Raw genomic sequence first — 27,050 nt, 5'->3', positions numbered from 1 at the left:
ATCATGGGTAAATCGTACATTATGAATCAGCTGCCTGGTCCGACCCTTCACCTGAGATTGGTCGTGTGCACACAGATGACCGGAGGCCGCTCTAACAACCATGCGGACCTGAGGTGAAGGTCTGCTCTGTAGAGAAAGACGAGAAGAAGAAGGAGGGTTTGATTCACTGAGCCTCCTTCAGCCTCCCAGGGAATCGGTGTGTAACTAGACAGTGATTCATTGGATGTGTGTGTGCAAGATAGTTGGAAACTAAAGAGAGGAAGAGAAAAGGGAGGAGAGAGCAGGAGAGTGATGATTTCGGCTCTCTGCCAGTAGACCACAGACTGTCGGCCATGTTCACACTTACAGCTCTGTCCCTACCAAACCCGGAGGGGGCGGCCGCCAGGGATCGATATCACAACCGGTCGGCCGCGAGAAGACAGCCGAGCCTTGTGCATGATGGACGAGATGCTGAGATTAGATCCCGTCAGAAATAGAAAGATTTAAACAAAGCTAATGGTGTTTAGCCTTATTGCAAATCGAAATGAGATCACAGAAGCAGAAGTTAGGCTCCGCATTTCCTCCCCGTGTGTGGGAGGTGTAGAAACGCCAACCTTGGTTGCCTCTTAAACAAATCACTCCTATTTGAGTTTTAATGGATACGGAGTGATTACCTAGTGTTGCATGAGCACGGTGAAATAAATAGTGCTGTTTTGAGCTTCAAGATCATGCGTATTCAACCGTGTACCCTGCAAATAATTTGTTTTGCACACAGCTTCAACGAGGCTGGTTTTCGAGAACATCAGACAAACATTGGACGGGCATCTGAATAGAAGTGGATAGAATCGGTTTTCTGCTGTGGCTGTGAAGCTGCCAGCCTCCCTCATGAAAGGGAGATACGCGTCCATAAAGGGCTGAAAGATTCAAGCACTGTTCTAGTGTTATCATAGTCTCATTCATTGAAATTAAAGTGATCTGCGTTTTTTGTATGGGTGAATAAATGTAGCCTTATGCATGTCAGATGGTTGGATGCGTGTGCAATTTTGTCGTTTTTTTTTTTTTTTTGTTTGTTTTGGCATCATCGAAGCAGAAAGGCTCTCGGTTCAGAACTCTTTAATTGGAGTTTTTTGGGGCAGAAATTGAAACACGAGGCACAACCTCAACCAATCCCGGTCATCGTTCCCTGCCAGGGCTGAGGTTGGGGGGGTGGGGGGGGCGGTGTACACAATCACATTCATTTTTGGACTCTCGCCCTCTCTGCACCCGGCTTGAATAAGCAAGCGGTTCTGCCCCTCCTGGTCCTGCATGCATCACAAAGGGGTGACACTTTCAGGAGGATGTGACACCTGTTAGCGTAGAAGCTAAGTGCAAGTTTGACACCACAGGGTTCGTGTACAGTGGCTCTCTGCAGCCCAGCTGACAAGTCTGCTTGGCAGTGAGGCTAAGGGCTTTCAGCACCATGGACAGCTCCTATCTCTCTCTCTTTCTCTCTCAGTCTCTCGCCCCCTTCTCAACGATCAGCCGTGGGGCACACTGACGCCCACGTCCAACTAAATGTCTGGTACGCCTGAGTTAACAGTGACTCTACCCTGAGGATCATCTCGGTCAGTGATGCCTGGTAGTGCCGCTCCTTTTTGTCAGCTCAGGTTCGGTCAGGACTGCTCTGTTGCCTCTTTTTCGCCCGCTGTGCCCTTCGCACGGACTAAGATATTCTGACGTAGGTACTTTGGACAGAAAGCCTTTTTCATTGATTGACCTTCTTCGGGAGGAAAAGCAAAAATCCTCTCTGTCCCTCGCTGTTGTCATGCTTTTCATAATATCCTTTGAGTTTCAGACAAGCTGTTAAATAAATATAAATCCTGTTTGGATTATTTTGACTGAGAGAAGCTGACAGTCTGACAAACACTGCTGAATTTCTTTGTGTCGCTCTTGTTGATTTTCATGTTGTCACCATTCCACTGGCGACTCAGTGAGATGAATGTTTTTTTTTTTGTTTTACTGTGTGATTGGAGCCTCGCCAGGCCAACACTGGGAAGGCTGGCGCATAATTCGAGCAGTCACCCCATAATTCGATCCCCCCCTATTTGCATATGCTCGTAGCATCCCAGAAGGGAGGCCGTGGCAGCACTTGAAAGACAGGAAGGAGAGAAATTGAATCGGGAAGATGGAGTGTGCGCCTCATTTTTTACATGTTCCTGTGGATTTGAGTATTGGAACGGTGCTGGATGTTTCATTACTTCATTTGTGTGCGAGCGTGTATCACGTACTGATGTCAGCTGCTGCTGTTTTGCTTTGTGCTGATTGTTTTCTTTCACCATCCGAGATAGACGCCTGGGTGTTGTGTGCTTGAGCAATGTTGTAAACAGCACAAATGTGGCGCACCTTAGTAAAGGTCAAAGCAAGATGAATGGCAAAGTCAAAAGAGAACGTGTGTCCTTTACCTCGCTGCGCTGTATTACAAACCCAAACCACTTTATTGTGAGGTACAGTCGTCCTGAACCTACTTACGTGAAAGCATTCTCAAATCCCGCTGCCTTTTCATTGTCACAGCCGAGGGCCCTGACAGATTTATGATGGATCCACAAATCCCTCTTCTGGTAACAATGAGAACAGAAAAGCAGCTCTTCTGGGAGCTGATGTATGACGAAACTTTGGTTGAAATAGATGGAAGTTTTTTAAAGTTGCACATGGGGGAAAAATAAAGAATGGATCACTTTTAAAGCAGCTGTGGATGTTAGTAAATTAAGACTGGATGACACGAGTCCTTATTTGTACTGTATTTGCTATTTTGGTTCAGTCCCACCGCTCTCATTAATTTAATATTTTCATCAAAAAGTCTCTGATGAACCAACGGAACTCCACCAATTGTGCACATCAAAGAGGTGAGCTCACCAGACCTCTGTAGCCTCTGCTTGAAGCTAGCGGCTTGAGGCTACATTAGCTGCTATTAGCATAACACGCCCACATCTCCATGTGACGGTTGAGTTGCATTGCGGTTAGTGTAGGTGTGAGGTTTTGAGGAAGACAAATGCGTGTTTTAACTGTCCGTCTCTGACAATATTATAGGAGTGCAAAGATAAATCGTTGGACCAATCAAAATTCACACTCTAACCCTAACCGCTATTGGAGAAGATGAATTCATCGCTGCCTTTAAAATCATTAGTTCATATCATTCACGCCACCTGTTGATCACTGCCACGTTTTATCATGTCCATCAGTTCAATATGAAGACGGCTCGTACTGTGTGAGCATGCTCCTCAGCTGTGCCTCTCTTGTTTTTATCTCTCTAGCTTCACAGATTATCTGGAGCCTCGTACATATTTATTTTCCGTCTTCTACTTTTTTTCCTGTTTGAGTCAATTGTTCTTTTCTTTGTCTTTTCTACCATTCACAAACACTTTTTTATGTCACATTTGTGGTTTATCTGTAATCCTGTTGTTTTCCCTCCTTTTATTATCCTCATAAACACCCTGAAATTGGCTTTCACAGCTGAAATTAATCCGCCCATCTCATGATCTGTTTCCACCATCTTTTTCAGTCTAAAGCATTTTTTTTGTTCTCTCGACATTGCAGGTCACTATTCACCCTGGAAGACCCCTAAGCAGGTAACACGCACCAGCCTTCAGGACTCGGGACTGTCCCCATTTCTGCTTTTCAATCATTAAAATACAGTTTCACGTTAGTACCAATGGCTGCGGTGTGCAAACTGTATGTGCTGATCAGAATGACTTTAACCTTTTATTTTACACGTTTGTGAGATCTAGAAATTACTTTTCAGTCCCGCCCTCGCCGCACTAACTCTGCTGATGATTCTCTATACGTCCGTGGCTTTTACAGCAGCTAGCCCCTGGTACTCAGCCCCTTCGTCATTGCCAAAGGACAAGAAAAGGTCAAGTGGCCTGCTCGTCACATAACTTGTCTGTTGATCCTGCAAGTCAGAGCTAATTCATAGCCTGAATAGTGCCTTCAGGGTTATCCACACTGAGGGCGACTGAATTATGCTGCAGCCGAAGTGCTGCTAGGCCTCCGTTCACACTGCTTTGGCATGGCCCAGATGCATTCATCCTGTTTTTATAACATTTTTGCAATATTTCCGATTTTTGTCGCTCTTTCATACCACCCTAACTTTGCTCCCTGGTCATTTATCTTTCACCTTGCCTTCATTTCCTTTTGTCACATTCAGCAAAAACTTGCATTCAGCCTCTTCCACCACAAATATTCTGCTGTCGTATCGTCTGCTGTCCCCGAGCACACTAAAACACTCAATCCACCAAACATCCTCTTTGATCCCATTCACTTTGTCTTCATGTGTGTTTTGTCTCACTCACTTGCCTGCACGCGAGTGCCAAATCGTTCTTTGTTTCTCTTAGTGCGACTATGTGTGTAATCCATTTCATGCCTGGACGTCCTCCCAGCGCTGCCCTGACCAGAACCTGACCCCCAGCTCATGTTGTCCTCAATCCAGATCACAGCTAAACAACACAGGAAACATCCATTGTGTAGCTTTTAGGACACTTGAAACTCTCCTCCTCATCGTTCACCATTTCTGCTCCCGGTCGATTTTAATCAATCTCCTCCGTTTCCCCGCAGAATAATTGTAATCCTGAGCGCTGAGGGAAAAAAAGAATATTTGAACATCACAGACGGCATGCAGAGTCTCTCTCTCACTCTCTGTCTCTGTCTTGTCTGTTCACATCTCTCTCTCTCTCTCTCTCTCTCTCTCTCTCTCTCTCTCTCTCTCGTTACCCCCCCAGTGTTCATTTGTTGGCTGCCCCACCTCGCCCTGCCCTTCTCCCCCAGCAGCTGAACCCCCGCACACTCTCAGTTTAATTGGGTATCATTTGTTACAAGAAGACTTCTGCAGCTCTGAGAATGAAATATGGAGGAAGAATTTGACTAATAAGGGAACGGGGAATTGCCTGATTGTCATATCGACCTACAGTTGAGCTCAGACTGTAGCTCTCGAGGGCTTATTGAGACGTGTCTGTCAAATCCCATACTGTACATAACAGCTACGTAATGTTGGAGCATGTGCAGGGGTTTTTGTTCCAAAATATAAAGGAGACCTTCCCGCAGTGTCCTCTTCTCATCTGACCATCATAGCCAGTGTGCTTCCTTCAACAGTCTTAATCAAACAGACGAACAGAGGCGGAGAGAAAGTCAAAGAGAGATCAGGATGCAGTTGTCTAATCCCGGCTCTAACAAGCTCCCCGGTCTCAGCAGCCTGCCCCGTGCAGACGTGCTTCACATCAGTAGCAGATGGGAATGAAACCACAAAGAGTGGAAACACTTTTGATTCCGCCCCGGAGCTTTTATTGAAGCTGATATTTATTCTCGCTACATCTTGAACCAGATGCCCTGTAATTCTCAATATTAAAGCGTGCCATATGCAGAAGGTCTCGCTTTCAAAAAGCCTGTCGCTCCCTCCGGATCCGTCTCTCACGCTTTCTGACATGCCAACGTGTCATCTTGGCTATCTGCTTAGTGTCGTGCTGTGACTCGGAGCGGCCTGACTTATCTGACACATCAAGGCTGACACTCTGACTCACTGGTGTTGTCAAAGCTGTCGGTGTCACCGCAAACACTTGACAGCACATTTCCAAATGTGTCTTTGGATGAAACGTATGTAAATTAGGTGTTATATACTATCTACTAGGCTACCTTATGAAAACAGAGTAGCCAATAAAATCAAATTCAAAATGATTTTCCCAAACTAAGGCCATATTTATCTGTGTGTCCCTTCTATTTGTTTTCCTCTCCATACACACATCCTTGATATACACTGGAGTTAAATTAGCGGCTGGGATTGTTTTTGCTTGTTTTCAACTACTAACCTCACTAACGTTAACTGTCCGGCTTCCCGTCTGTCTACCATGATTTGATCGTTCACTAAACCCCGTCCTCCAGAAGGCTATTGTCCAATCGTAGCTTAGCACCTAACTAGGCACGGCTCACCTGTCAAGCTCTGGGCTTCTCCGCACTCCTACACGACGTGAAGAGGGCGATAGAATAATACACCTAGCGCTGAATAGTTATTTTTTCCTTGTTAAAAACCAAAGAATTAAGATAAAAAACTAAACGTTAGCATGCCTCGCTAAGTTGCTTAGCTAACCTAACATAATATTATATAATATATGTATTCTAATACACTGTTGCTTGATTTTAGGGATAACTAGTTTTATCCATCTTTTATGGATCATCAGCAGGCGAGGGTATGTAGCCTCATGTGCATATTAAAGTCCAAGCTAGCTCATTTAAGCCGTAGCTTAAATAAAATCAACTAGGAAGAGTCGTCATTTCAGCCAACAAAATCGCGTTTTAATTCTTTGAATCGCTGCAAATTGTGAGTGATAAATCTGCCACCATTATCTTGGTAAAGTGCATGTGTGCTGTGCGAGAACAGAAGGCTTGACAGGAGTAGCGACAGTAATTAGGAGCGGTGGGGATTAGCGAACGGTCAGAAGTCATGAAAGCAAACTCTGCTCAAGTTTAACCGAGATCAAAGTGATTGTCACGAGTGGGAAAGGTGGTCGTGAAATATTGACTCCTCATGCCGCTGCTGTGCTTTACAGGTGCTGGAGCAGTGGGAGTCCCAGCAGGGCCAGGGCATCCCTGCACAGACCAGCCTGTCAGCCCCAGTTATCCCCCACCACGCCCCCTTCCCAACCCACCATCTTCACAGGGCCTCGGTCCCAGACTCAGCCACCGAGGCCTTGGCCCTGGCCCTGGCTAAACCAGACCCCTATGACCTTTATGAGAAGTCCAGGGCTATCTATGAGAGTAGGCGTAAGTACCAGAGCTGATACTGCAGGTGTAGCATTGTGACAAAACACTGACGTCAAATGGACTTCTAACTGGAAGGTGTTCATTTCTCTTTTTCTCACAAACGCACACATATTGAGTCACAGATTCTTTGTTGTTGTTCACTTTTGAAGCTCCACAAAACAATTAAAAAGCTTGTTCGGATGAGCTGCCTCCTTCTATCAAAGCGAAAGATCTGTTTCAGCCCAAACACTCACTAATTCCTCTTATTATCTCATTAGATCTTCTGTTAAACGGCCACACAATCCTATCACCTCAGTCTTTTTACTGACTGGAGGGATCTTTACATTGAGACATCGACATCCTGCCGACTCGCGTCGTAAACGGAGATGTGTTCATGAATAAACACTCCATACAGCAGCTGGACATAATGCTTTGGTGCCAGCATTATTACCATCCCCGGACTTGTAAAATGTGGAGAAAGTCGTTTTTTTCTTGTTAGGATATCATCAGGATGCACCATAAAAACTCTAACGGCCGGTGGGAATTGTAGGCAGTAGAAGCTAGTATATATGTTGTTTTATGGGTGTATGTGTGTTCAGGGCTGTAGCAAGGATTTTAGAAGGAAGAAAGAAACACTGAGAAACACCACAACACAAGTTTATAAATGAATATCTGGATTTTTCATTCTTTATTTAAGTTAATTTAATTCAATACTCCGTCTCTAGATTGTATCTCCCAACATGAAGGTTTAAATGCTTTAATATCATTTCAAATGGGAATTTATAGTTTCATAAAACCTCTAAATTCACACAGACACAAAACACATGAATTCAGCATCTTTAACGGCAGCTACTGCCTGTGTATGTGCAGTATGTCAAGGCTGGTGCAGCGCAGGAGTCAATGATAGCAGTAAACGTTATTACAAATATGAATGAAGTCTTGTTTTGCGTGTGGCAGCACTTTCTTGGAGGGTTCTTTTGTTTCCTCTGAGGTGGGCCATGGCTGACGTGAGATAGTAAACGCTTCCACAGACGGGACTGGTGTTCATTCTTACGTAAGGCACCTGTTATTCAAGAGGACGTGGCTGTCAGGAAGTCTCCTTTTCCAACCTCTTTGTCTCTCCCTTGTCTCTCCCTTCTCCTCAGCCGTGGATGTACAGTGATCAGTGTGACATTCACTGTTGTCTTCCTTTCAATAAAAGGTCAGGGGTCGGGTCTGCTGAGGCTCAGCAGGCTCACAGACAGATTTTAGGAATGCTCTATTTGATTATTATTTCTAGTGGTAGAGGCTGAGCGTTTTTGGTGTGAAATAGTCCCTCTGTGGATTATCCAGAATAACAGGTCACTGATTTTGGAAAGAAATGTGGCTATTGGTGGCAGAATTATTAGAGACACACACACACACACACACACACACACACACAGCTGTGATGTCTGACCTACACGGTAGCTTGAGTAGACCAAAACATTGTCAATAAATAAGACAAGACATCATTAATGAGCTGAGAAAAAAAAAAGGGGGAGAAGTTATCTACAAATCTTGACAATGGAGGAAACTACATCTGGTGATTAAAATGGTGATATGAGCTCAGAACTGCTTTAAATGGACCTCGAGGTGAGATTAGTTAACGTGACTGCAGAAAGCACGGCGTAAAGTGTTCGCCTTGTTACTCTGCTGCAAAAAACCAGCTCACTCTATAAGAAGCGCTGTTTGTGGTTTCTGTGGAAACAGCTGTTCTCGTCTGTAGCCGTGATGTTCTTCCTCCCTTCTCCCTGCTGTGTCCCAGCAGAGCGCTCGGTGTGATTAAAACGGTTACAATTGGAATCAATTTTTCATTCTCAGCCTCTTCTCTGCAATCAAGTTCATTTTGCAGATCATGGCGTTGTGTGAAGCCCCTGATTGCAGATCAGTGCTTGCATCCCGCCTCACTCTGTAAATAAGAGATGGGTATATTACACGCCGTAAGCACTTCCTGACTTTTATGGATGATGCTGAAATTCTGCGGTGACATTAATGCTGAGGCAGGGCCGTTCTGCCTTGTTCTCGCCTTTATGGGAGATTGTGTTTGCTGTCTGTGTGTGTGTGTGTGTGTGTGTGTGTGTGTGGGTGGGTGGGTGGGTGTCTGTGTATGTATAATAGTGGTGCCTTTTTTGTTTATGGCTGCTTTCTACATCTTTTGTTCTAGAACCTGGCCAACCAAGGACCGTTTTTCCTGTGGACTCCTCAGGTAACAAAAGCCCCTCAGCTCTGCAGGGACACTGTGAAAGTTCTAACTGCCCATAACCTGAAGACAACATAAGGCAATAACAGGATTTTAATGTTGTCTGTGGTCTTGTCGCTTCAGCAGCGGAGTACCAGGACATGGAGGTGCACCTGCGCAGACAGAAGTCCGGCTTCGGTTTCCGGGTGTTGGGCGGGGACGAGGCCGGGCAGCCTGTGAGTCCGGAGACGCGTGAGAAGGCTCGTATGGCGATGGGCGTGGAACCCTGTCATTTTCTCCTCTCTAACCCGCTACACACACACTGTGTACACCTAACCCCTGACCTCTGACCCCTGAGAGAGTGCTGGCTCTGGCTGCTTTGATGTCTTTTGCTGTCTGTTAAAGTAACAAAACAATATTTCAATCATGTAATTGAGCTATTTATGTATCACTATAACCACCAACTTAACACCCACTGCATGCGACACTCACAGACTAGTCCAGCATCCAAAGCGGTCCTCTCCTTCCTGTGTGTAACAGTCTACATGTGATAACAGATTTTGATCGGGGCGATCATCGAGAAGAGTCCAGCAGACGTAGACGGGCGCTTGCGGCCCGGCGATGAGCTGCTGTTTGTGGACGGGATCCCGGTGGTGGGGAAGCCACACAGATACGTCATCGACTTGATGCACGGGGCGGCGCGCAACGGCCAGGTGAATCTGGTCATCAGGAGGAGGGTGCAGGGAGCAGGTGAGCGAGCATGAATGAAGTTGATGCGTGGCTTTTTATTTCAACACGGTCAGTCCTGCACAGAACAGCTGTAGGAAGCTGTAGTGCTTCGTGAATTGATCTCACAGGCTTACTTCTCACTCCGTTCTCTCTTTCTTTGAATTCCTCTCTCTCCGTTCCTCTCTCACCGCTCTCCTTTTCTGTTCACTGCTACCGTTTTTGTCCTGTAATGATTCAGGAAACAGCATTTATTCAGTCAGAAAACTGAAGCACTAATCTCTCTCTGAGTAATTACACCCAAGCCTTCCCAAAGAAACACATTAGCCCGCTCTTGTTCTTACACACACCGTTGCTCTCTGGTCCTCGTTCAAGTTTCTTTGCATTTCAGCCTGGAGACTGGGTTTGGCACTTCCTCCTTTGAACTCTGGCCTTCCCTGTTCTCATTATTACAGCCCCCCCACACACATTCACACACTCTTCTCACCAATCCACTTCTTCCCACTCCGTTCCTCCCTCTCTGTCAATTTCTTCTCACCAAAGGCTACTGTCTGACTCATGCCTGGCCTCTTCTGTGGCCCTTACTTCCATCCTAATTGTCTGACTCCCACTGGCGCTTTGCGAGGTGTCAGACTCCGCTCTTCTACCTGCACCCACTATCCCGCAATTTACACAATTCTTTCTCTTCTTTTGTCTATTTTTCTCCTCCTAAAACAACTATTTGGACACTTGCTGGTGTAAGGGAACACTACTACGTGTACTCTTTTTACAGTGACAAATCTCGCTGTGACTTTACAACAGTTTATATTCACAAGAGAAAAACCACTTCACCGCTTCTCGGTGAGCTATCAAAACAACAGCAGCAGCAGAGTGTTTGATTGCTCCGTATGCCAGAATGCATACACACAAAAAAGCAAGAGGTGCAAGAAGCTGCTTTTGCTCTGGCTGGATTGACACGATGCTGCATTTTAATGATTTGTTTTACCACATTGTGACAGTTGCTTCTGCTTTTTATGTTTTTTTATTTCTGTGTTCTGTTTTGATTCCTGATTCTTCAGAGAGATTCAGCTCCAGCGTGGGCAGTTATAAGAGGAGGACTGAAAAATTAATTGTTTTTGCACATGCAGAATCATCCTTAGATTCTGCCGAAGCAGTTATGTATCACACGGGGAATGTTACAGCACAGTGTGGGGAATGTTAAAGGGCCTTCATTTATAGATATGAACGGGAAGTGATTGACAGGCTGCATTTGATTGAGATTGAAAGTTTTACATAAAAAATACATAAAATACAGCACATCGTTAAAGAGCAAAGCAGCCTGATTGATACTTTTGATGCTTCGACTACTTTGTATTTATAACACTTCTGTACTTTTACTTCGGGAGCATTTATAACAGAGTATTTATTTATATTTAGTATCACATTGTTGTATTGGGACTGTACAAAGTTGTTACGGTGTGGAGGGTTTTGGTTATAAATGTTTTCTTCGTACCCCTCTGAATACTTCTTCCAGTACTGTCTCCGTGTAAATACTCAGCTCTCTACCTCCCGCTGCAGGTGAGTCCTGTCCGGAGAACGGCCGTAGCCCGGGCTCCGTCTCCACGCAGCACAGCTCCCCACGCAGTGACTTCACTTACGCCAACAGCACCGGCACTACCCAGGCGCCCAACGCCGCCATGGGCAATGCCGCCGCCACTTCAGACAGGACGCCGGCCGCCAACGCGCAACCCAGCGATGTCATCATCAATCGAAAGGAGAGCGAAGGCTTCGGCTTTGTTATCATCAGCTCGCTCAACAGGCCCGAGGCAGCCGCCAGCAACAGTGAGTCCAGTGATTGTTTGAGTGGCGTTTGATTATGGAGTTAAGTAGACGCGTCATCATCAGTCATCCTCTACTCTGCATAACAAGTGCTTCAAGCGCTAAACCTCGTATGAAAGCTCTCAGACTCATACAAACTACAAAGTCACGATACGCTCTTAGAAATAAAGGTGCTAACTAGAACCATACAGGACTCTTCTGCTTCTCCCTAAAGGAGAATCTGGTTCCTGGTGAAACATTTTATAAAGGTTCTTTGCTGTAATGTAAAAAGTAATTTATTGTAAATAATGGCTGTGAAAGAGGTGACTTGGATTGCTAGTGTGCCATTGGTTGAACTACCGTGTGCCAATGGTGGGCCGCATGCAGATTCCAGTTCCACCCAGAACTCTCTCTGTCGTATTCTATCAAGAACCCGCCCAGAGTGTTCTACCGAAAACCCTTCAATATTTCAAGGGTTGCATCTAGAACCCGCCCAGGGTTCCTCTCGAGACTCGTAAAGGATGATGTGGTGCAGCGCAACCCACAACAATCACGGTTCATAACCACAGTTTCTGGATCTTTTACACCCATGCTTTCAACAATCCTTGCAAAACAATTTCTTCCGGAAATGGAACTTATTGTCTTATAAAAGAACCCTTTAAAAAAGGGGTTCTTCAGAAGCAAATGGTTCTGGGTAGAACCATATTCGTTAGAGTCCATAGGGTCAAGGTATGGGCCAAACTTAAGTATAAGAGGTCACGGCTCCATAAAAAGTGAAGCACCTCTCTCATTCCATCTCCTCAATTATACATGCCCTCCCACGGTACGCCAGTCACACACATCTCTGCTATGCTGCCGAGAGCATCGGCGCATCGCCCACACACATGAAAAAAACTAAAACTGGATGCCTTACGTAAGCCTGGGGTGAATAGCAGAATGAGAGAGACAGAGACATATTCAGTCAGTCAGTGAGTGGTGTGTGTGAGCACAGAAAGGCGTAATCCTCCAATCTGCTGCTGAGCGCGTCTTTACCTGCAGCGTGTTGTGTTTGAATCCTCCAACAGCTGTGCCCCATAAAATTGGCCGCATCATCGAGGGCAGCCCGGCCGACCGCTGCGGGAAGCTGAAGGTGGGGGACAGGATCCTGGCAGTGAACAGCCAGTCCATCGTCAACATGCCGCACGCCGACATCGTTAAGCTGATCAAGGATGCGGGCCTCAGCGTCACCCTGAGGATCATACCGCAGGAAGGTGAGCGAACATGTGGTCACACACACACACACACACACACACACACACACGACACGTGGACATGATAGACGAGGTCTTTGAAACTGCGATACTTTGGCAATGATTTATGATAGCAATTGACTTTGCTCCATTAAATCAAAGTTGTAATCTGAGTTTTGCAAAAATGTGATTCTATTTTTAGATAAACTGTCACACGTCACATTCATGAGTGGTGTTCCTCTTGCTTTACCAGGAGCTGCTGTTTCTTACTGTGGTTACGTTAATACAGAATACACAATGACTTTGTTACTTTAACAGTTTCTGAGCGATTCTTCTTGTACTAATGCTGAAATCATGCTCATGTCTGTTTTGACCACTTTGAACAGAACAGAAGTAAGTAAGACTGACTTTCAGTTTACATGAAAAGATGGACAGAGTGTGCACCGTGGTTATTGATAATAATGGCTGCTTTGCCTCCTTCTCTTTATCTGCTCGTCTGTTGTAGGCTTTCTCCCTTATGGACGTTTATTACCTCGTTATTTAGAGCTACATTAAAGATATCCATGTGGAGTTTTTGACTATTAGTAGTCGTGGAGTGGGCTTCTGTTTTGTTGGTATTGTACGTGCGAGTAGTGCGATTTACACTCTTATGAACGCACAGAGAATAATCACCCAATCTGCAGCAGCTTTATGGATCTTTATATTGAGTTTCATTTTCTCATAGACTTCAAGACTAAAGCTTGAAAGTACACGTTGTGATTCGATTTGTCCCGTACTCCTTCTTTTTGAACCCCAGAGATCAGTAATCCCCCATCAGCCCCCAGCTCAGAGAAGCAGAGCCCCATGGCCCAGCAGCACAGCCCCAAGACCCAGCCAGGCGCCGCTGCCTCGCACCCCAACCCAGCGGTCACAGAACCCAACCCTTCTGTCGGCCAGCCCAACCCGATGCCTCACCAGAGCCCCGTGACCCAGCTGCCCGCCCCTCCGCCTCAGACCTACCCCCACGAGAGCAGGTAACACATCGTTGATAAGGATTCCAGGTTACAGAGCAACACCACCTCTTCTCAAAGTTCAATTGAAAGCGGTTTCATCCTCGCGCTACAGTTACAGCGTCATATTTGCTGTCTTGATTCACTGCTGCAGTGAAGAGTTTTTATAGACAAACCCCTCTATCTGTCTCTGGGGCAAACTCTATTCCTCTGAGAGTACAGGTATGAGTGAAGCACATAACGTTATCCCCTTGTCCCCATTCTCTCTACCTTTCCTTCATGTTTTTTTATCTATTGTCATCGTTTCTTTCCCCTCTTTCTCTCAGTAACATCGTCTCCTCTCCTTATTCATCCCTCACCCTCTCTCTTTCTCCTCAGCTTGTTGTATAACATCACTTAACTCTTATGGACCGCTAAATTATTTACATAAATTGCGTCTTCATAGAGATCCGTTGAATATTTTACCAAGAACTACAGGGTTCCAAAATCTACAATGTCATTGCATTTCCCCTCTGCTTTAGGCAGTACTCAGCACCGCCACCCCTGAGATAACGTGTTTTTATTATAAACATTTAATGCGATGTGTGGAGAAAAGCAGTTTAATTTCCCCACTTAAGTCTTGTTTAATGGTTGTCAGTGCAAACCAAAACAAGCCGTCTCGATCTGCACTGGGTGACCCAGCAGTTTGTCAGAAAGCATTATTTTCACAGCCCCGGAAACCTAACAAGTACTGCAGCGTATCCCAAGATAGCGATGACGGTAATAGAAGGCCTGCTGGGATTTCTTCCTTCATTCTGATTGGTCTGCTAGTTACAGGTCAGAGGTGAAGGCGAGGCAAGATGTTAAACCAGACATCAGACAGCCGCCGTTCACAGATTACCGACAGCCGCCGGTGGATTACCGGCACCCTCCTGTAGCGGACTACAGGCAGCCCCCCACGTTGGACTACAGACACCCGCCACTGCTGGACTACAGACAGCTAGCTACCGACACCAGGCAGTTCCTGCCAGACTACCGAATGCCACCAGTCCAAGTAAGGATGGGATTTTTATTAACAAAATAAAATCAAACTGATGCATCCTGATGAACACAAAGAAAAGAAAAGAAACAAATGAATTTCTTCTTAAAAGAGAGAGAAAACAAAAGGTTATTCCTTCTTCATATGTACAAATTAGTTTCATTATTGTCGTGAAAACCATTCTCTGACTTTCAGGTTTATTACAAAGAACAATTCTTCTTACCAGCTTCAGCTTCAATAAACATTTGTTACCTTTCCAAATGTTCTTTTATATCATTTCTATTTGCGAGAAATCCCTCCAATATAAAGTTTAATGACGTTTAATCAACATTCTAAATTGATTGATATTCAAGGAGTACACACTAGAAACTTTACAAATAAATATTTACCCTGACTGTCTAACAGTATCTACGTAACATCACCCAATATCACCGGAAAGAAATCTGGTTGAAAGCACATCTTCTGAACCTCAAACCAAAAGGCAATAACAATATTTACAACAATAACAGAAAAGATGTGCTGTTGGCTCACACTGACCTGACTCAGCAATAATCCAAATCTTTAACATTTTCCTCGCAGGCAAAACATTTTTTTATTTTTTATTAACTTAACTCAAGTCGGGATGTTTCCCACAGCAGAATATGTGACTCTTTAAAGCTGCATTGAATATTTTTACATTAACTTAGAAGGCAGATATTCCCCCGAGGAGTCTATGGAGACCAAAGCAGAGATAAAAGGAGAGTGAACTTTGGACTACAATTTATTAGGTGGCCATGACTGTTAAAGTTGCTCTGTGCCTGCTAGATGTGTAAATAGGCAACTGTTTGCTGTTCAACTACTTTTTCTGTATATTCTGTATATTTTATTATTGGGCCACATCACTTCATATATTTCTGCTTAAAGTTGACACTGTCTGCCTCAATATATTCCATTCTTTATATTATATTACTTCCCAGCCAACTAGAAATAAAAAATGGGAACTTAAGAGTGAAATACTAAACTGTGTGTCTGTGAAAGTGTCCTGAGAAAGGCTGACTCACTGTTAGTTAGCTTGTTTGTGTTAGACAAAGTGCACAGCTGACACAAACCTCTTTACCTCTTATATATGTGTGTAATATAGTGTTTTGTTTACCTTGCACTCGCTCCCTTCTTATTCACTTATTTTCCTTTGCTGGGTCCTGGGACTATTTTCCGCTATAATGGCCCATTTTCTCCTCAGATAACGTCGACTCTAAGGGCATCTGATCTCTGCTCGTCCCAGCTCTCACAGGACTTTGACTTCTTCACGGTAGAGCTGGAGAAAAGTGTGAAAGGTTTTGGTTTTAGCATCCGCGGAGGACGGGAGTACAAGATGGACCTGTTCGTCCTACGACTGGCCGAGGACGGACCGGCCATCCGTAACGGGAGGATGAGGGTATGTTTGATGATGTCATTTCCTGTTAGGAAGCCACTACACCCCGTTTAAAGATTAAGCTGCTTTCTATCTTCTTGGATTACATGGCAGAAGCTCACTGTAATTGTCTGATGTTATCAAAGCTGCAGCAGCAACTTCTTCAGAGCCGATTACGAAATAAACTGTCAAAATAAGGCAGAGATGGCTCGTCCTTTTTGAGATTTTCTCCTCCCAAGTTCCTAAAAAACACACATCTCTCCTTTGCATTTAGTAACGGATAATATTTAGAAAGATAAAGATAGATAAAACATTTAAGTGGGCCAACTTAAATTATACTTTGCTGTTTGGATAGCTGCACAATTCTCCCTCTAGCTATAGTTGCTACTGTACTATTCGGCCAGAGAAAGCAGACGCATATTTTCTGAATTCATAAAGATGTAATAAAGCCCTTGACGCTGTCTCCTCGTTAGCTCCATGTGTTTTGCTGCTAGCAACATTAAGTGCAACTTCAATACTTTTCTCTGTCTGTCAATGCAGAATGAATCCACCAGCACGTCTTTCTGGACCTCTTGCTTTCTATCTCTCTCTCTCTCTCTCTCTCTCTCTTTTCTTGCATGTCCTCTTTATGTGTGGGGCTGATGGCATCAGTCTGCGTTACGTTCTTTATATGCAATGAACCCGTTAAAGATAATGTGTGCAAAATGCCCCCGGGGGAGATATTACGTTCCTGCCTCGTTGGTGCAGTCGATGGGAGTCCAGTGAGCCTTGATGCAGGTGGAAGAGGAAGATTAATCCCTCTTGAGCTCCACTTAAATTCAGCATATAAGCTGCAGTGAAGGAATATTCGGATCCTTTCCTTCAGTAAAAGTACCAGTAAAATAGTGTAAAGTAAAAGTATGTAATTTATGAAGTATAAAGTAGCATAAAACACTCAAGCAACACAGAGTTACTTTCCTCCACTGAGTGTGATTTGTCTCGGATGAATTGCCAGACAGTCGCTCTGCTGGTGGGATATTGAAATAAACTCGACGCTGTGCTGTTGAGTCGACTTCAGAGAACACGGTGCAGAGACCACTTTGATCAACAATCCTTGATCCATACAGCCGAATGCAGAGAGGAATCAATCTGCATTTAACTCTAAGTAAATGTGAGGTATTGGGGTAAAAGGCATTCGACATGCCTGTCACCGTGGATTTGAGTGCTGCTTTGACGCGGTAAGGTGCAGAAACCAAAAGCTCTCTTGCACCGTGACTCCCTGCAGTCTCTCCGACACTCTGAGCTTAATCCAAGTCATTTCTTCTCAACAGCCACTTTGTCACATCTTTAAGAAGGAAAAGATTATCTACTTTGATCCTGCTAGTCACAAACTAATCAGTAAGGAGCACTAACACATTTTAACAAGCGTTTTTTGGGGGGGTTTTTTGGTCCAAGTGGCAGTGCAGAGGCTTTTAAGAAAATTGCACAAAGTGATGTGTTATTACGAATAATCATTCAGCACATTTAATTACCTCTTTGAGCTTTAAACCTTCAATAAAAGACGGAGTCGTGCGCGAGCGTCGGCTGATTCATTTCCTCCTCACGCTCCCCGTGCTCAGCATTCACGTGCCGTCCATTCGACTCCAGCTCCCCCTTTATTAAAGATGAAAATGGAGATCACTCCGCTGCTGTAAGGAGCCGAGGAATAATGACTGAACCGTCCTGCCTTCCACCTCTCTTCAGACCACTGCAGTGACACCTAATGACTCCCCCTCTCACTTCTCAGCCCATCAAGAGACGGCTCCGAGGTTGACTAATAGGGGAGGAGGACTGATGTTTGACCCATCCGTGTGGTCACAGAAGGGAGAAGTGGCCCAGTTAATATTTACATTAGCTGTTAACGGAGCTGCTGCAGTTATGGCCAGGTTATTAGTATTCATCACAGTGGGCTAACATGTTCCACAGCCGCCCCGTGAGAAGGGTCCGCCTTAATTCCATTCAGATTTTATGTCGACATTACTGCCAAAATGAATGCTTATTAACGCTTATTAACGCTTACAGAGGCCCGTGGAAAAGCCGGTGAATTATAGATCCATCCTTATTATTCACTGTCGTCCATTATAAAAGAAGCTGATTAATATTCCATTTTATATTTAGTGACGGTGGGATCATTTGCACACCTGCCACATCATAACTGACTCAATCTTAGCATGAATGCAAACACCTTCATTAACCTGCTCGTCTTATTTTTTCACCTTTGTGAACTCGAGCTGCAGGTTTCTGCTACATTGTAGCAACTTTTATAATTAGATTTTAGTGTTTCATGTAATTGTTTCTACAGTTAACACCTTCCAAGGTTCCTTATATGCTGTTCATACACAAACATGTCCGTCTATATTTGAAGGTTCTTAACAAGCTCCATTATTCACATTGCAATACAGATGTAACAGGGTGCAGAGCGCGTTGGCCCTTTCTGTCCCCGTGCATCACAGTAACTGGTCAAAGAGCTTTAACGATGCTCTAACATCTTTAAATGCAGCTCAGGTCGTGATCCAGTGCTCACTGTTTACCAATGTGTTTATCAATGACTCAACAAAGTTCCTTTAAGTGTTTGGCAGCTAAAAGACTACTTTCGTCCTTCAAACACCCAACTTCGTCTTCATGGACCTGGCCTGTATGATGTAGCGTTAGAGTTCCTCTGCTTGTGTGGACACTGGTTTCCATATCGTGTAGTTTTTATTAAGGTAAAAATCTGAACCAAAAAAACATGTGCGTCAGTGCACATTTCCTCTCCGACAGATGTTTACAACTTCTTTCGTCCTCTGTCACACACTTCCTGACGTCCAGGTCGGGGACCAAATCATTGAGATCAATGGAGAGAGCACCCAGAACATGACCCACGCCCGGGCCATCGAGCTGATCAAGTCTGGAGGCAGGCGCGTGCGTCTTCTCCTGAAGAGGGGCACAGGGCAGGTCCCAGAGTACGGTAAGTATCCACGCAGAGGTCCACATCAGCTTTCTTTGTCTTCAGGATCATGTCTTACCTCTCTTTTAACTCATAGACTGTACTTTGTTCTCTGTCTTAATATCACTTTACCTCTTGATAACATTATTCCAGCATGCATCATGTTAGATCTTCTGTCTTTATCGACTCTGTGTTCTGTATTTCACTATGCTGTTAAAACAACTAATCATATGTCTCTTCTATCTTGACTAACATCAGTTTATCTTCTGTCCATTTCAGTGACCCATCACTAATTGATTGGTCTAGGTTGTTACTTCCCCTTCTATAGGAATGGTATCTTCCAGTCTCTCCATGTGCATGAAAAGTGACAAGCATGGCTCCCCCTATTTCTTCCTAATGGGCCCCTCTAAAGACACGGTTTGTGATCATACGAATGCTTTTCTCTTCACGTAACCCTGGCTTTCTGTGCTGTGGTTTTGTGTGTTGTTTTGCTGTAACCGCCTATTGAGGATGCACTTAGCGCTGTCAGATCAAAACAACTTACTTTATAACCTTGGACACCCTGTGCGGTTGAAGATTTGACATTTTTTCCTTCAGAAATAATCAACAGAAATGGCTTAGAGCTCCAGGAGGTTGTAAAGTTAGTGAACATAACTCTCCTCCTGACCAGCAGATAAATCAACAGCTACCTACAGGCCCCCCAAAAAAAAAACAGCCAGCCAGAGGAGATGAACGTGAAATATTTCAGCAGATTATTTATCCGGTGAAACCTCAACGCGGCACAAACTGGGCGTGGAAGGTGGAATTTGTTCTGGTCACACCGCGGGGTAATAAAGCTCCGGAGCGTCGCTCACTTTTCCGCGTCCTCCCAGTAGAGGGAAAGACGTTTCAGGGGAACGCCGCGACACCAAAGCCCCCAGTGATACACATTCATCAGCGCTTGGCCTCGGCAGTCACCTTCCAGCACTTAAACACAGGAAATAGAGTATGATGGTGTTTCCCCGTGTTGGCCCTGTTCTTCCGGGCCGGGGGATTTAACCTCTCCGTGTGGAGAGCTTTTGAAAACACTTGCCTTGAGGTGGTTCTAGCCTTGAAATATGCGCACAGGGAGTCTTACTGTGGTCAGCCAGAAGACACAGTCCTCCATCATTAGAGAGCTGTTGAGTCCCCCCCCCCCCCTGCTGCCTAAAAGCAGAGGCAACATTTGAACCCACTCGGTCTGTTCTGTCGGCGCTCGATTCAGCATTTCCTCAGCTCTTATTTCATATGCATACTGGAAGGTTATGCAAATCATCTCTGGTGATTAATCTAGCTATTTAAAACAGCAAGTTATTTTTGTCTCAGGTTGTTTTTTAGAACAGCTGAATGCAAAACCAAGTAGAAAAATTGGAGAATATGTTTGGCATAAAAACGTGGTGTCTGGCATGTGCATGAATATTATCGTGTGCCTTGTGTGTGTGTGTGTGTGTGAAGCGCTGTGTGTGTGTTTTTGTGCCTCTATTGTGTGTTAGATCTGCAGCGCATATTTATCAAAGGGCCTGAGAGTTGCACCACAAAAAAAACAAAGAAGTTTTTTGCTACTTATATCAAAGTGACACTCCAGCAAACTAAAGGATGACATCCCATAATAAATGACATGTGTGATCAGAGGAAAAGCCAGTCAGGCTCTAGGATTTAGAAATAGAAACCCTCACATGTTCTCTGTGATGGGGTTTTCTATAAAAGTCTGTTTTATTTCCAGGGCTTTAAGTTCATTCATTACCTTCCGTTACTTTCATCTCTTGTCAGACCTTCTGTTCCAGGTAAACGCCCACTCACTGCCGACACTTTCTAAGGCACACTTCCCATTAAAAACTTTCTCAAGCCCAAACCCAGATTACATATTAACATTCTCCATCTTCTCTCACAGCCACAGAAGTCCTTCAGAACTCTTTTCACTGGCGGGATAGTTCAGCTCTTTCTATGAATAGTAAATTGACTTAAGGACACAATTGTTTTTCGGAATGGAAACAAAAAGACAACTTTATATAAGTATTTTAAAGTGGCCATAATCACATTCTATGTAGCTCATAATTGGGGTTGTTTTGTTTCACCCTATCTATCTCAATAAAGTTGTTTCTGTCACAGCAGGCAGCTGTTCCCTGAAAGTCCACTATACACCCCCCGTCCAGCACCAAACAGCACACAGACAAAGTTGCCGATTATCTAATGAACACAGCGGAGCATTTAGCAAAGAGACACATATTTCCCTCAGGATTTAGTAAATATTGGATATTGGAATATTGGAGTGAGCAAGGAGAGCGAATATTGGATTCACATTCATCAGACGGACACAAACGTGACTCCGAATGAATGCTAATGCTGCTCTGTGTCTGCTGGAATGTAATTAGACAACTGTTTCACTTTTTAATTCCCCCATTTAAACTTGTAAGGTGAAGATTTGTCTATGTTGGGTTCACAGTGTTTGCACTCAAGTGGCTTAGTGCAGGTTTAAAATAATGATGAGAACAAGCCCGCACCTTTTATGCCTCTCTAACAAAGAACACATCTACATATTGTAGTTTGTGTTATGGTGACTCGGCAGAAACGTAAGCAGACCAGAGCTTTAACACAGCATGGGATAAACACAGGTTTCACACACACATAGCGATACACAGACACACATGTAGAGCCCTCTGTGGACTCCACTGTAGCAGGCATACTGTAGGAGATGCAGGTACTCTCTCTCTCTCTCTCTCGCTCCCTCTTAGTCCAGGATCTAATGTGCTCCAGCGCTGCATGGGAATCTGCTCATAATTGGGTCTCGTGGCGCCGGTGTAGCTGGCCTCGCCTCTGAACCCACGCCGAGCCCGCTGAAAATGACTGATGGCCGAGGGACCGAGAACCATCGGTGCAGAAACAGAAGCTAACAGTCCGTGAGAGTGGAGAGTTGTGGAGGAGCGCGCTGTAGATTCACTGCAGCTGCTGCGCTGGAAACAGACTTCTTCAGGCTAGAGAGAGAGAGAGAGAGAGAGAGAAGGAGAGGGAGAGGGAGAGAGAGAGAGAGACGCTCTGGCCCCGAGGTTTCTCATTCTCGCTATAGCAGCACCCTATTGGGCACATCATCCATTTCATTAAACCGGTTTTCGATTTTCCGCCACGGTTCTAGATTGTCCGGGGCTTTAAAGAGAGCTATGGGAGGCAGATTGATGTTGTCTAAAAGTAGTGTCACCCTGTGACACGTTCGGAAGTAGGTTGTAGTGCTGCTCTGAAATTTACTTTAGTGCTTTTAGCTCGTAGAATAGGAATGATTGCTGCGTTTATTGTGTTTGTTTTGATGTAGTGTTTGGTTGTGCAGTGGCATGCGCGCAAGCTTTTAAGCAGAAGGCATGTGTGTTGACTGTGTGTGTGTGTGTGTGTGTGTGTGTGTGTGTGTGTGTGTGTGTGTGCTCCAGATAATGCCGTCCCATGGGATGCTCGCCCTTCAGCCTCCCCAAGCCTGTCGGAAGTAGCCCCTCCCATCGACAGCCTTTCCATGCCATCGCCTTCATCTCATCTGGCCCCCGACCCGCCTCACCTGCCGCCTCTGGACGTCCCGCGAGACCAGGTGGCACGAGACAGCAGGACGGAGCGTTCAAAGAGCCCCCAGAAGGCCGAGCTGCTGAGTCCAGATCCGATCGGCCAGGGGAGGAGAGCGGCTTCAACCGGCGGGAGTGGCAGAGCCAAGAAGGAGGGTGGCAGGTCCACCCACGTGGGACACAGAGTCCAGCCCACTACTGAGGGGGAAGTGGGCAAGGAGGGGCAGAGCGGGGAGCCCAAACCTTCCAGGACCACCAGAGGGAGGTCCAAGGAGAGAAGTACCGGGGACGACAGAGAATCCACCGAATCTACCAGCAGCTCCAAGCTCCCGCACACCAACGGGAACAGCGTCATAGACGTGGAACGGTACGGCGGCGGGCAGCAGCAGCAGGTGGACTCGGAGCAGAGCAGGACCAGGCCCAGGCAGCCGGACAGGGGCCTGGGAGAGAGCCGGCCCAGCCTGCCCAGCAAGAGCACGGCCGGCAGCGCGGCGGGGAGGAAGGCCACGGTCTCTCCCGGGCCTTGGAAGATCCCCGGATCAGACAAGCTGCCCAGCACACTGCGCACGGGCACGTCCACGCTGAGCAGATAACACCGCGGCTCCAGCAGAATGCAGCGGCCACATCTGGACGAAACCACCACACCTTCCTGTGCTCCTTCATTCCCCCCCACCCCCCGACCCCCTCCATCCCGTTCTCCCACAGAGTCAGGACCAAAGGGGGGACAGGGTGATCTGGACCACGTGTTTTTAGAGTTTTATTTATGATACTGTACTCTAAATTATTTTGAGAAATATTTTACACCCACCACCTTAAGAACTGGAGAATCATCCACTTTTTAAAAAAAAGTAATGGAAGAGCAAGTAGAATGTGTGTTCAAGGGACGCAAACCTTAAAAGAACTATATTTTGATTTCCCCCCCGAGCAGAACTGGGGGACAAAACATGCAAACACAAAACACCTGACAGGAAGCAGCTGTCGACTGGATCTCTGTCTCTCTTCACGACGGAGTCTTGTTTTATGAAATGGAATGTTGAAAAGAAGGTTTGCCTGTTTTTTGACGAGAGCGAATGGATCAAAGAGTGACAGCAGAGATGAACTCAACAGAACTTTGCCTTAACAGAGACTGAATGGGCCTGAATCCATCTTGAATAATCCATCAGATGATTACAGACATAGATATATTATAATGAATATGTGGGATCATTTTTGTAAATAAGATCATCTTTTAAGCGACCTGGATGGAAAATCTAGTCCGATGCTGAGACGAGCCAAACGGTGCCGCGCGGACCAGAACTTCCACCACGCCGACGTCTCCCTTTTCTACTCTCCCGTTCAGCCCTGTGATTACAGTGTGGGGTCTCAGCAGGCCTGCTGCTGCTGCTGCTGCTGTTGACTTCACGATCTTTCTGCGCTTGAATCATCCCGAGTTCAGCGGGGGTGTCATGCCAATCCATTTTCCTCATTCCTGTGCTTAACGAACAAAAGGCGATCCGCGGCGGGGGTGGCGTCCGGCCGGACGCCGAGAGAAGGCGCTCGCGTGATACCGACCGAGGGGCAGAGTGCCTTAGACTGACAGAGAGGTTGGCTTTTAAGTCAAAAGGTTCAACTCCAAACCACTTAAGAGGGTCAAAACAGGCTGCTATACCACATCCACTTCACAGATATAAATAATAAACTGTATTTTTTCAGATTCGAGTGTGATACGGTGAAATACAGGATTTATTTCACAAGCTTACGTGTGGAAATAAGTCCATTGACAGAGCTATCGATGGTCTATATGTGCAAGTGCTTCATTTCAGTGTCGTTGTCATTGCTGGTTTCTTAATGAGGTCTGACTTTAGTCATTTCCATGAAGAGTCTCTCATAAGAGATGCACCCAAAGTCCAAAACAAACTCAAATCTGATATCGATCTCACTTCGTCAGAAGCTTGCTCGTCTAACAACCTTTGACCTGATGAACCAACGCAGTCCATTTGAAAATGAAACGTTTCTGTTATTTCCAGAGAACAGGTCTGATTTGTTTTAAGTGATTCTTAGCTCCCTGTGGATGAGATACAGGGCGCTTTGGCTTAAATGTGAAGTTTTACATTTTTATACAACCTGTCCATTGACATTTCGCTAAGCCCTGCCCCTCCCCCTGAGATACTGCTGCTTGTCAGGCTTTCCATTCTGGCACAAGGGAGGAAGATTTCCTACTCAGAAAGTCTCAGTGAGATTTGAAACAAAGAGTCCTTGATTTCAGACTGAAGTAAACAAAAGCAGCTTCTGATCTCCAGCTGGTGTCGGCTGAAAGGACGACTCACACTGATCACATCAGATGTAGCTTTCTAGATAATAAGAGTTGTCTCCGGACGACTCTCTGACATTTCTAGCTGACTCATTTTAAAAAAAAGTCAGTCTTAAATATCCACTTGATGCTACATTCATGGAGTTGTGGTAAAAGAGGGTCAAGCGACATATCCCAGGCAAAAGGTTAGCATCCTCACCAATTGATCTACTTATTGCAAAGAATAACTCATTAGATATGATAATAAACAATGTAAGATCAGTTATTTGAGTCTAAATAACACCGTGTGGTTGTTTAGCCTCCGGAGTGTCCCAGGAGAAAGGTCTTTTAGGATGAGGACTAAGTGAAGAAGTTGGTAAAGCTAATGCTCTCAGGTGATGCTGGCTGGTGAACTTAATTAATCAAATCAACAGATTTGCAGGACAATGAACCAGCGAGTGAACTAGTGAGCGGGACATGCTGCAGGTGTTAGCATGTCCTGCTCACTAGTTCTCTTCAGCTCCTGGGATTTCAGTTTTGGAAATATAAAACCGATTTAAACTCTTAATTTGCTGAGACTTCAGCCGCATGCACACGGCTTACATCCCAAAAAGCTCTGCAGTGCCTAGTTACAGTTGCTAAGCTGTGATTGAACACTTGATGTTCGGGGCGGGGGGGGGTTTAAAACAAACTGTCAATTTTGAGATCAACAAATCTTTTCACAGCGTCCGTATCCTCTCTGCAGATCTGAAAATTGCCTGCCAATCTTTCCCCTCTGAATGAGACGACATCAACAGGAGAGAGGAAAGAGCCATAACACCAGAACAAAGGGTTCCTCCTCCTCCACTGCTGAGAGAAGTGCAAACAGTGTTTAAGGAATGAAAGAGCAAAGGGAGACCGGTCATTATGTTTGCCATTGTGATCCGTAATTACACAATGAATAAGCGGGCTGACTTTAAAGCACAATCTCTCTCAGACGGTTTGGGAATTATTAAGGCGGAGAAAAATCATCAGCCAGGCACAAACAGCTCAGACCTTCAGTCACTTTTAGAGGGTGTGCAGGGGCAGCGTCACTAAACGAGGCCCAGAAGTACGTTGTTCCATCCGTCAGACTGAATGCTGCCTGCATACTGTGTCATCGTGCATCATCTGACTGGACTTCTTCTTCATTTTATGTTTGAAGCAGAAAAAAAAGAAAACGTGCGTATGTTTGCTCAACCTTTGCACAACTCACTGCTTCCCACATCTGAGCTGTCTCCATTCAAACACATTGTAAGTAGTTTGCTACGGAAAGCAACAAAAAAAAAAAAACATCTAGCGGTGTAAAAAAACAAAGTGTGTTGAACTAACGGCACTATAAAGTCCCACCCAAGCGGCTCAGTATCACTGTGTAGTGTTATAGCAGTGTATAGACCCTGAAGAAATATCTCTATAAATATGACTCCGTGTACTATCGATGGTCACAAAGACTGTAAGTGGAGCAACTATTTTTATGAAATGCAACACTATGGATATATTAACTTTTGCAAAAATCTTGTTTACCTGTATGATATTCTGAAACGCTGTCAAAATAAAAGAAACTCTTGACACGACGTGAAAGATTTATTTAGGACGTGCTGCTGTGTGATTCATTATTAAGGGTGTCTGTTTGAGTTGAAGCATGCAGGTCACATAGATGGGTAAGGCTTTACTGTATCTCCCCTGTTCAGCACTTATTAGCAATTTATACATATATATACTGCTTATCACACACTGTAATGTGTTCTAAACTAGACTGAAAGTAGTAGACTCACTGAGGGGGAACTGACCTTCATGTGTAAAATCTGTGGAGTGCCCCTTTAATTTAAGGTCTACTTACTGGATCACTTTCAGGTGATTCTCATGGCCTTCATCAGCGAATATAGTTTTGCTAGTCAAGGGGAAAAATACGTTGTGAGCAGTGTTTTGTGTTTTTCTAAGGAAATACACAAAGATTGTCAGGAAGTTATTTTTAAAACTCATTGTGAGCTGCTTTCTTCTGTTTGTACCTTTGTAGTGTCACTATTTGGCCACATGGGGGCATCTGGTAAACCAGGTGAATTATAGAGGATAATACTTTTTCTTTTTTTTTTTTTTTTTTTTAAAGGAAATAGCCTGAATGACTTGATTTTCTCAAGGAGGTATTTGGTTTGTATATACATACGTAAA

At 45.0% G+C, this 27,050-nt stretch overlaps 1 protein-coding gene across 12 annotated transcripts in view; it reads left to right on the top strand.

The window, feature by feature from the left end:
• The window catches only part of magi2a (membrane associated guanylate kinase, WW and PDZ domain containing 2a), a 155,307-nt gene extending 128,852 nt beyond the window's left edge, over positions 1-26,455 (top strand). For 3 of the 12 annotated variants that reach the window (XM_031858850.1, XM_031858858.1, XM_031858857.1), the window contains exons 11-22: positions 3,553-3,584; positions 6,552-6,765; positions 8,930-8,971; positions 9,089-9,204; positions 9,502-9,694; positions 11,228-11,491; positions 12,532-12,717; positions 13,493-13,709; positions 14,496-14,718; positions 15,923-16,117; positions 18,920-19,058; positions 22,472-26,455. In XM_031858850.1, coding sequence (XP_031714710.1) covers positions 3,553-3,584; positions 6,552-6,765; positions 8,930-8,971; positions 9,089-9,204; positions 9,502-9,694; positions 11,228-11,491; positions 12,532-12,717; positions 13,493-13,709; positions 14,496-14,718; positions 15,923-16,117; positions 18,920-19,058; positions 22,472-23,187 — 2,537 coding nt within the window. In that variant the 3' untranslated portion in view covers positions 23,188-26,455. Of the gene's footprint in view, positions 1-3,552; positions 3,585-6,551; positions 6,766-8,929; positions 8,972-9,088; positions 9,205-9,501; positions 9,695-11,227; positions 11,492-12,531; positions 12,718-13,492; positions 13,710-14,495; positions 14,719-15,922; positions 16,118-18,919; positions 19,059-19,343; positions 19,455-22,471 lie in introns of all 12 variants that reach the window. The other 9 variants (XM_031858862.1, XM_031858861.1, XM_031858859.1 and 6 more) reach the window with 9 other exon arrangements.
• The last annotated feature ends 595 nt before the right edge of the window (positions 26,456-27,050 follow it).

The sequence above is a fragment of the Anarrhichthys ocellatus genome, unplaced genomic scaffold (assembly GCF_004355925.1).
Source record: "Anarrhichthys ocellatus isolate YVR2014 unplaced genomic scaffold, GSC_Weel_1.0 scaffold21, whole genome shotgun sequence".
NCBI classification, from domain to species: Eukaryota; Metazoa; Chordata; class Actinopteri; order Perciformes; family Anarhichadidae; genus Anarrhichthys; species Anarrhichthys ocellatus.
This window is presented reverse-complemented; position numbering and strand designations above follow the sequence as displayed.